This window comes from Gekko japonicus, unplaced genomic scaffold (assembly GCF_001447785.1).
Source record: "Gekko japonicus isolate JY-2015 unplaced genomic scaffold, Gekko_japonicus_V1.1 scaffold82, whole genome shotgun sequence".
NCBI lineage: Eukaryota > Metazoa > Chordata > Lepidosauria > Squamata > Gekkonidae > Gekko > Gekko japonicus.
In genome coordinates, this window is record NW_015174846.1 from 1,104,845 (window position 1) to 1,116,020 (window position 11,176).

The 11,176-nt window shown below is 45.6% G+C and overlaps 1 protein-coding gene across 1 annotated transcript in view; it reads right to left on the reverse strand.

Annotated features, from left to right (window-relative positions):
* Window positions 1–11,176, reverse strand: part of NNT (nicotinamide nucleotide transhydrogenase) — a 97,023-nt gene that overhangs the window by 11,750 nt on the left and 74,097 nt on the right. The window contains 2 exon segments of the mRNA XM_015424482.1: window positions 6,035–6,116; window positions 7,746–7,905. Coding sequence (XP_015279968.1) covers window positions 6,035–6,116; window positions 7,746–7,905 — 242 coding nt within the window.

Below are 11,176 nucleotides of genomic sequence, written 5' to 3' on the forward strand. Positions count from 1 at the left end.
GCTCTCTGTGATGGCCCTAGAAGTTGACTTTTGCAATGCGCTACAGCATCCAAATAGAAATACATATTTTTAGGGTGCAGGGCCTTAGCAATAAAGGGAGTGGTACAAACAGTTGTTAATTATGTTGTGTTCTGGGGCTGCAAGCCATTAAACCTTTGACTTGCAAGGTTTGAGATGTTTACTTTACGCCTTTGTTGAGCGGGGCCTATTTTTTAAAATGTTTACATTCTACAGTTAAGCACTCAAGGGAAAATATTGAGGACACTTGACCCTGTAATATCACAACTGCTACATGAATTCTAAATTTAAGTGGCATTTCTAAGTTTGCATTACTGGAACATCTCTCAATTTCAAACAAGCCATATAACATTTTGTGCAGGACATTAAAATGAGCATGAGTAGTTTACACAGAGTTCTCAAAACAAACACACACAACCCACTCAGGATTAGATCCATCTCAGAAGGAAACCAAAAACTTAAGAAAGCTGGCAGTGATCTAGGTCTATTAAGGCTCCACAACCAATTCAAGGTCCATTTAATAGAGTGTCTTGGACCCAGATTCACACTCATGCACTCAAAAGGATGGCTGTGGAGGATGTTACTGTTGCTCAGCTTAACTCCCAATCAGGGAGAAAGGGAAGAGTTAGAGCAGTCACAAAGAAAATGAAAAAAGAACAGCTACCCATGTAGGGCTCAGGCTGAGTCCATTGAGAAGAATAACTCTGAATAACTTATTAGGGGACCCTGCGAGACCAATTTTGGGTTAGATCCAGCGTTCCCCCTAAGGTCCACTAGCGCACCAATTTCCAACCCCCAGTGCACAGATTTTCATCTAAGCACAGGGGGCTGAGAGCTAGTTTAGAGAAGGTAGGCACTTAGAAGTTTGTCCCTTTAAGTGCCTACCTTCTCCACACCTGCTTTCTCCAATCGCACAACTTTTTATTTCTTTTTCTACCTTTCTTTCTATTTCTTTTTTCATTTCTTTCCCTCCCTTTCCATTTCTTTCCCTTTCTTTGCTTCAATTTCTTTCTCTCCCTTTTTCTTTTCTTTCTTTCTTACCTTTCTTTCTATTTCTTTCCTTTTTCCCTTTCTTTCCATTTCTTTCTCTCCTTCCTTCCTTTTCCCCTTTCTTTCCATTTCTTTCCTTTTTCCCTTTCTTTCTCTTTCCCATTTCTTTTTTTCCTTTCTTTCCTTTTTCTTCTTTCCCTTACTTTCTATTTCTTTCCATTTCTTTTTCTCCCTTTCTTTCCATTTCTTTCTCCTCTTCCTTTCCCTCCCTCTCTGTCCCTTTCCATACTGAATTTTAAAAAATTAAAAAATTAAGCTCGCTCGCAACATTTATGCTCATGGGTTTTTTGGCTCACAAAGTAGAATTTTTGCTCACAACAGCTGACTGCCTAGGGGGAACATTGGCTGTGTCCAACTGTGAACTTCCAGGTAAGTTCAGTAAATCAACTCTCCCTTAGCACTTAGTCCATTAGGGGAGGGACCATGGCCCTCTGTTAGAGAATCTGCTTTGCATGCATGCACAAGTTACCAGTTCCAATCTGTAGCAACTCCAGTTTTAAAAAGAATCACGTAAGCAGTTGATAGGAAAGATGTCCACCTGAGATCCAGGACAGCTGCTGCCAGTCAGAGTAGACAATACCGTTACAGATTAATGGTCAGACTCAGTATAAAGCAGCTTCATGTAGCCACCCACAACATTAAGACCAAAGCAGACTGTAGGCCAAAAATAATTTTGAGAGAAAAGATTAACTTCCTAGGATCCAATTCATTTTCTGGCCATAGAAGAAGTAACAGGTAGTCCACCTTAGCAGATTTATAGAATGAACCTTTGCTGGGATGGGTACGCTCATCTTTGGCCTCTTCCAGTCCTTGGTTTAGTGTAAATTTCAACTCTGGCTCATTTTGTGATGGGACATAAGGTGTGAATCAGTCCTACAAAAGGGTCTCGTATTTCAGGAATAAGCCACGTCCAGTTTTTTTGACTGAAATTCAACATATCCACATCAGCATACACACACACATACAGAAAACCAGTAAGAAGGCAACATAACAGGTATTTTGTTGCAGCAGGTTGAATCTTCAGTGTGTTGACAAAATTCTGCTAAGATTTTCCTTAAGTCACCTTTAATACAGGGTATTCTGTTCTTAGGCAGGCCGGGTTTGCCAAAGCTCTCCCACATTCAAATGTCTTCACCAGAGGCATTAATCTGACACATTACATCATCTGTGATCTCTTCAGGTCTGTTATGGCCAGAGGGAAGATTCACCAGAACAAACAGAGCCTCAGAACCAGACATCAGGCAAGCTGTTGGGATGACAGTACAAAACATGCCATTTTTCTTGGCACAGCACAGGTACAATACACTGATGACCATCACGTCGGGGTTGGCATTTATCCACTGCAGATGTGCAAGTGTGTCACATTTGGATGCAGAGTATGGCACTGGTGCCCTGATGCTCCATGGGCCAACAGGAAGCCAAGAGCAAGCAGCTGCACTCAATGAGCATCAGGGGCAAGCTATAAAATGATGAAAGAATAAACTCGACGCAAATGGTAAATACAGAATTATTTCATTAAAACTCATCTAGGTAAACCACTGTGGAAAAGTCCCGCTGAAAGAAGCTGGAAGATCTACTGCAGTGACTTCAAAACAGTTCCACTAGCAGTTCCTCCATGCAAAACAAAAGCACAAACCCCCCAAACCTTTAATGCTGTATCTGATTGTATTTAAAAGAAATGAAGCAGTTCCACAAAACAACACACACACACAAACACACCAGCCCTTGCTTGGTTTAGCTACAAAGTTGGGGAATTAAGTTCCTGGAGTAACAAACACACATGGTTACTTCCTAGGTTCTAGATAGAAATATTCACACAGAACCAAACTATAGGCAGTACTGGGAGCCTTGTAGCCAGAAAAATTTCGCTGGGGGTTGCAGGTGGGGTGCAGGTCACTTAGGGGCCTTCTCTTCCCTTTCCAGAGCCATTCTGCTGCTTCTGGTCAGTTTCACTCCCCTGGGATCAGCTGTTAAGTGATCTAAGTCTAACAGCTGATTCCAGGGGAGTGAAACTGACCAGAAGCCACAAGGGCACTTCCCTTTCCTTCCCCAGCCTCCCCTCTGCTGTGTGTGTGTGGGGGGGAGGGCTGAGGAAGGAAAGAGAGAGGGAAGAAACCTAACAGCTGATCCCAGAGAATGACCAGAAGTGGCAGGGTGGTTTCCCTGGAAGAGCTGGTGAGGCTGCGGAGGGGCAGGGGTAAGGAGTGCGGTGCAGCGGGGGGGTTGGCATCCTCCCAGGGTGGGACAGGGCTCATCTGTGGTGGGTCTCCGCCCCCAAATGCCCCACCGTGGCTACAAACCTGAGTACTGGGGATCCCAGCCTAGATCTCAAGATAAGCAATTTAAGCACAAAATGCAGCCACTAGAGTGGGGGACCACTGGGGCCCAAAACAGAGGGGATGGGGGGAATGTAACCTGCTGTCCTCACCTGGAAACACTTTCTCAGTGCCTTTTTAGTCCCAGTATTTGGGGGGGGGGGAGGAATAATAGAGGTCTCTCCCCCTGCCCCATATCCAGGCTACAAGCAGCCTTGGAGAGCCATTTCTGAGACGGTACACAACACCAGGAGAACAGAAGATGAGTTAAACCCCCTTCCCCCAGTGCTGTAGCCTCTGCTGAGATCTCAATCCACTGACATGAGTGGAAAGTTTGAAGCAGCTCTGAAACCAGCTGAGTGGCCCTGCATCCCTTAAGGGCAGCATCCCAAGGACTACACGGCTCAGTGGTGCCAACCAGGGGCACTGGCTCACCTGCTGCCCCTCTCACAAAGAGGGAGCAGTGCAGGAGGAGATAACTGATGAACTGACACCAATCTCCTTTGCTGCTAAAGGATTTGAGCCAAGCAGAGTTGCTGGCCGTACACAAGCAGCCTTCCAGGGCAGTAGCCCATTGGGAAATTTCCCTGTTCAAGTTAGATGGCCCGTCCACCCTGTCCCAGTATCATGCACGTACACCTGCAGCTGCTTTCGGCAGTAAAATCACACACTTGGGAATCTGATCATGGGTCGTATGTAGTGTACCACTAGGAGTCCAATGCGGCAGTCATCCCTGGATTATCCCACAATACTAGCTCTCCTACCTCTCCAGTAGCAGTTGCAGGAGGAGTTGCAAGGAGTTGAAGAGGACAGCGCAAACCATTCTGGCACTTGAAATAACTGTTTTGTGTTCATGTGGACAGAAGCAAGAAGCCATGAACCGCGACCCCCCCCTCCCAGCCCCCCCAGCCCCATTGCAAGCAGAACACAGAACATGTTGTTCCAGCACTGAAGGCCAGGAGGGGAAAGCCAAGCACAGAGGAAGCAGCTAGAGGATGCAGACAAAAGGCAACGTAACCAGCACAATGCTAGTAATTACTGGAGAGCCAAACAAGCCCATAATCATGCTTTAATGCCTTTTGATCAGGAAAGCCACTTCAAGGACAGCCAAGATCTGTTTTCAACAGTGTTATACTCTCAGAACAAAACAATCCTATATGGTAGCAGCATCAATTTGCATGGTCCCACGACAAAAATTCCAGCAGGCAGGATGCAATCGTGAACTTGCACATGTCTCTTTTCGATAAGAGTGAGGCCCAACAGACTGCGAAAGACCTGGGGATCAGGATGATCCCACAAAAGGCCTATAACTCACTGAGTGAGCATAAGGTCATACATACAAAAGGTCCTAGGTGAGGGGCGGACCCTTTGTTTGTTTTTGCATGTACAAAATCCCACGTTCAATGCCTGATGTGTCCTGCTCTCCAACATGAGAATTTTGATTGTGGTGCTATATTTGGTTTTGCTGTACCTACCCAGGTCTGTCCTCCCCCCTTCCTTGTTCTCTGCATCAGACTTTGCCCTCCCCATAACAAGATAGTTGTGATATTACTGGGCACAACACAAAATCAACTGCCACAACCCCCCAGTGGAACAATAGGGCAGGCGACCCCCAACTGCTTTTGACTCTGTCGGCACCACTGGAGTTCTGACACAGGGTGGCGGGTGCAACCATAAAACGGCTCCCATAGGAGGCGGAGCCAACTACGGATACCCACAAGCCTAAGTGCAGGGGAGAAGAGGAGAAGAGGGATAGCTTCAAAAATACACTGGGAACGAGTAGTGAGAGAGAACAGAATCAACACTGTGCTGCCAGCTGCTGCTGAAACATTATTTTAATCTGCCCAGCCAATCAGATTTCCAGAAGCCCTGCTGGGCAAAAGCCTCATGTGCCCTCACCCACTTTCTAAAAACACCTGGTGGGCATCAGGAATGTTGTCAGCAAGTGCCATGGTGCCCGGAGACACCATGTTGGGGTCCCCTGATACAGGGGACAGGATTCACTGTTTGTTTGGAGAGAAGGCATGGTTCAGTGGCAGAGGGCACAGTTTGCAGCTGGAAGGAGCCAGGTTCAAATCCAGACACTTCCCATTTGAGCTAAGAAATACCTTTGGAGATTTGCTGGAAGCAAAGCTGACAGCACAAAGGTACATGGAGGGGGCTCAACCATGTATCAGGTAACTCATTTATTTTTAAACGTATACCTTGTTTCATACAGCAGAGAACATTAGATTTATTTTTAAACCACTAGAAACAATAGAAATTGAGAACAGGAGCCGCCTGTTTAAAAATCTTTAAAATGACTCCTTATTCTTAAGAGTTGATACCAAGCTACGTTGTTGTTATATTGGAATATACAATCTTAAAACTTCTGTAGAAGATTAATACAGCAGGCAGCCACAATTAAAAACCTGGCAGAAAACAACAGCTTTCTAAAAACTCCAACAGGCTTAGTATAACTACCTCTGAAGGAAATTCCTCAAAAAGGAAATCCACTACTGCTAATATACGTATTGACATAATTGCATTTTTAGTATATTTCCTTTCATGCATCCCACCATGCCAGGTCAAAGATACTGACGTGACTCTCTCCACAGCCCCAGACAACCTGTTCCCTTGCATGTTATTTCCCTCCCACCTTATGCACTCACCTCACATTCTTGCCTTTTTCAATCATCATTTTTACCAAGTCAGCTATTGGGTACTGTGCTTTTGCAGCACACAGACCATAACCTGTGGAGGAAAACAAAAGCTGACACGTGCAGTGAGCTCAGACAACGTCTCTCCTGTTCCCAATTTGAAGGATTTGGGATACTGAGAACTTGGTGGAGGGAACCAACAAGACCAATTTTTAGGATACACCAGGGGGGAAAAGACCACCTAACACCAACCTAGGTTTTACGTAAGCACACTCCAATGCATGTGCATAAAATCCAGATATTGTTCTAAGGTATGCACTGAAAAGGATAAGGGGAAAAAACACATCTACTCTTTTAAAAATCTCAACTGTGAGTGCAACAAGCAATGGTGCTGGGAGATTTGCTAAATACTGTTAGGTCTTCTGGAAAGCGCATATTTATTTATTTAATTAACTTCTACCCTGCCCTCCCTGCCGAAGCGGGCTCAGGGCGGCTTACACGGGCTAAATAACAAATGCTGGTAAATGTAGAGGCGCTATAAGATGCAGATCATTATGTTATAATGCTACAATTGCTGACTTTTTCAAGTCTAAAAAAGGACCTCCAGGGAGGTGATAGCCATGGGGACTGAGGCAAGGAAACTGTGGGGAAGTCTACCGTGTGGATGCTCCGTTGCCTTCGGGTAGAAGATATAGGACAATCAAAACAAGGACAAACAGATTAAAAAACAGTTTTTATTCGAGAGCTATTATTGCTTTAAATGCTGTATGACATTGGTGGTTAAGTTGCAATGTGAACCCTAATGGTTGTGTGAGTGTATATGAGTATGGTTGTGTGAGTGTATATGAGTATGCTTGTAGATCACCGAATGATTGCACCTTAATTTCGTTGTACTATGTACAATGACGATAAAGTATATTATTATTATTATTATTACAAGGGACTCTGTGGTAGCAACATAAAGTCACTGTAAAAACAAAAGACAAGTAATAAATACACTTATTTAGGGTGAATCCAAATTAAATGCAAAACACTGGTTTGCAAAACCTTAAGGGGAAAATATACAGCTGGATGCCACCTAACGTTTCGAGGAGTGCAAGGCGGAATTACTTTCACTGATATCGCTTCTCTCACAGTAGACCGCTCCAACACCCCTTCATGCTATTCTTGGGGGGAGAACATCCCCCAGAAGCAGCATTTGGGGCTGCAGTGACAGGCAGGGGAGACGAGAAAGTCTGGCGACACTGATGGAAGTCTTTTCCTCAACAGTAATTTTTGGTGGGATCCACACCACTGGGAACAGGATGCTGCATCTGGGAACCAGGGCAGGAATCGGCGAGCCACACGTTCGGCAGAGATTTAGGCAAGCCACTGTTTTCCTTCCTATTTTCACCTCCGCACTTCCAGTGTAATACCACTCTACCTTACAGGGTAACAGTTCTTAGTTTACAAATACTACGCATAGCACAGAATAAGGTTCTTTTAGCACAGAGAGGCACAAGCAATGTTTTAATTGCTGTTTTTATGTCTTTGCATTTTTAATTTGTTCTAATGTTGAGTATTGAGGGGGGTCGACTGTAACAGTTTTAAAGTGTGATTTTTATCATATACTTTTTAAATTGTTGGCAACGGGGTGGCCCTTGTGAAGGCAGAAAGGCAGGACATAAATTAGGTAGATAAATAAACAAAGCAGCCTTGGGGGTGCCCGCTGCACCCATCGTACCTGGGGTGATGATGATGTTATTGGCTTCCTTGATCATTTCAACGGCATTGTCCAGATTCACTTCCGTGTGCGTGCCGGAGATTTCCATTGGCTTCCCGCCAGCTGTGGAAGTCGTGCCGTATCCACCCAGGATCACATTAGTAAGGGAACGGTTCATTGCCTGAGGAACCACACACAAAACAATACGCTGGATTTTTTAAATGTGCCCCAGAGAGCCCTTGTGCTCTGAAGATCACCATCCGCTGGCTATCTCCGGCCCGAGGGACATTTACTTAGCCTCAAGCAGGGCAGGGATTTTTCTGCCCTGTCCCCGGCCTGGTGGAACATGCTCCCGATTGAGATCAGGGCCATGCGAGACCTAGTACAGTTTCACAGGGCCTGCAAAACGGAGCTGTTCTGCCAGGTCTTTGGGTGAGGCAGTGGGCATCCATTAATTGTCCTCCTTGCTGCAGTTACTGTAGTTTCTGCTGTCGACAGACTGCTACTGATGAGATCTCTATAGCTCAGCTGCAGTTCAATTCTTCCCAGTCTAGGATTACTGAATATATCAATCAGACATGTCAAACATACAGCCCAGGGACCAGAAGCAGCCCATCCAGGGCTCTTAATCGGCCCGCGAACACCTGTGCGGAAACCAGTCCATATGTGGACCACAACGGCCTGTATTAGGGTCTATACCCTCTGCTAAGGTCTCTCCTTTCCACAAATGTAGGCCCTCCCCAGGGTCTTCCCCCTGATCTTCAGGGATTGTCCAACCCAAAGTTGGCAACCATAAAGGGTGAGGAGGGCTGGTGTGACCCCAAGCTGTGCTGAGGAGGGGTATGGGTCACGGTCAGTGGTAAAATATCTCAGGTACCGGGCATTATGTTTCATGGAACACATGGCCTGGCCCAACAAAGTGACGTTTATGTCAGATCCAGCCCTCATAACAAATGAGTTTGACGCCTCAGATATAAACTGCTACTATGCCCGTCTTTTAACTGTTTTAACTGCTTTTATTACTTAATGTTTATTTGTTTACTGTTGATAAATTATTGTTGTAACCTGCCCTGAGCCTATTTACGGAAAGGGCAGGATATAAATCTAAACAAATAAATTAATAAAAGAATATTTAAAGAAGCAAGTCAATTAGAAAAATAACCTGACATAATGGCTACAGTTCTGTTGGTTGTGTTTTAGGCGTTTTTTCATGGGGTTTCTCCCCCCGTTCACTCCCACTTTGGGTTCTGCTGTAGTGTTTCAGCTTTAAGAGGACACAATTATATAATACACAAACATGGTTTTGCTGAAAGGGGATGGAAGACTAGAAGCATCACTGGAACAGATGAGAAGACAGAACACGGCAAAAAGACTGAAAAAAAGATGGATGGATGAACTGGAAAGGGCACCATGCCAACTGCGAATGTTTGGCACTTATTCTTTATTCCCTTCCCATTTCCTCTCTTTTCAAAACACAGGCAAGGATCGCTGCATTGGTAATCAATATGACAATCCCTACAATGAGTCCCAGTGAGTTTTTCATAACCACTTATTCATGCACACTTGCTGCCACCCAGTGGCCATCCAAAAATTTCACCCTGAATCAAAGATTCAGGTGGGTGGCTGTGTTGGTCTGAAGCAACAGAACAAAGTTTGAGTTCAGTGGCACTTTTAAGACCAATGAAGTTTAATTCTGGGTATAAGCTTTCGTATGTAGCTGAAGAAGTGGGCATGCACACAAAAGCTCATGCCTTGAATAAACCTTTGTTGGTCTTAAAGGTGCCACTGGTCTCAAGCTTTGTTTCAATTCATCTCATGTTGGGTCTTCCTCTTTTCCTGCTGCTTTTGACCTTTCCTATTGCCTTTTCCAGTGACTCTTGTATTCTCAAGTGACCAAAGCCCAACAGCCTCTGTCCAGTTATTTCAGCTTCGAGGGAGGACCCAGGCCCAATCCGATCCAGAACCACCACCACCCCGTTCCCTTGGCAGTCTATGGCATCTACTGCATACACTTAGAATAATTACCCTCAAATACTTTGAAATGGGAACCCCACTTCTAAGTTTAACTCTGCTTTTTGAGACCCACTTGCAAAGTAACTTTGCACTACGTTCTTCCTCCCCAACACCGAATGCAAGAATCTGTCACTTAACACAGAATAAATCTGATTTTCCCCATTTTGTATCATAAAATATAGCATTACACAGCAGCAGGCTTATTTTGTGGCTCTGCATATTGTGCAGAGGGTAAACCTAGGTTTACCATTGAGCATCCTAACCCAGCGCACCCTTATCATTTTCTTCTGGCCTCCAACCTCAGCTGAGAGAGAACCACAACCCACCGTGGCATCCCCATCTTCAGCCTGAGAACCACCGATTTAAAAGGTTCATTCCTGATATTACCAAAAACAGGTTGCTTACCAGTAACTGGTGATCTTCGAGTGGTCATCTGTGCATTCACACCAATGGGTTTAGTGCGCCTGCGCTGACCCGACCGGTGCTGTAGCAAGCTATGTTTCAAAGGATTTTCGCGCGAGTCCCACTGAGCATGCGCAGGAACCCCTCAGAGGGGACGGGCGCGGAGATCCCGCCAGTTCCTTCAAAGCACCGCCGCCAATCAACACCTATCAAAAAATCAGGAGCTGACAGCAGAGGGGAAGGAGGGCGGGTGGTGTGAATGCACAGATGACCACTCGAAGATCACCAGTTACTGGTAAGCAACCTGTTTATCTTCTTCGTGGTCTCTGTGCTTCACACCAATGGGAGACTAGCGAGCCATATCCTACCTGGAGGAGGGTGCTGGCAGGATGTTCATCGCTGGGCTGAAGACAAAACGTGACGGCCGATGCTGTCATTGGTGCGTCGGATGTCGAGGGCGTAGTGCCTGATAAATGTATTGGGCGTAGCCCACGTGGCAGCTTTGCAGATGTTATGTATTGGCACACCTTTCAGAAAAGCCGTAGATGTCGCGAGAGCCCTAGTGGAGTGAGCTCTGATGGGACCAGGCAACGGCTGTTTTGCCAGGAGGTAGCAAAGACGAACCAATTCCACTATCCACTTGGATAGACGCTGGGCTGTTATACGAGACCCCAGGCGAGGTGACGCATATGAAAGGAATAGATGGGGATCTTTCCTAGTTGGATGTGTCCTTTTCAGGTAGAACAAGAGAGCCCTCTTGACATCCAGTGTATGCAGTAATCTATCCTCAGCAGATACTGGATTTGGAAAGAAAGTCGGCAAGAAGACTTCAGCTTGCAGATGGAATTCGGAAATTACTTTAGGCAGGAACGAAATGTCCGGTACCAATCTGATTCCGTCAGGAAGTACGGAAAGGTAAGGAGCGTCGTGCCAGAACGCTAAGAGCTCTCCAACTCTCCTGGCCGACGTGATTGCAACCAAAAATGCTGTCTTCCACGCTAGGAGACGTAGCTCGCATGTGGCCAGAGGTTCAAACG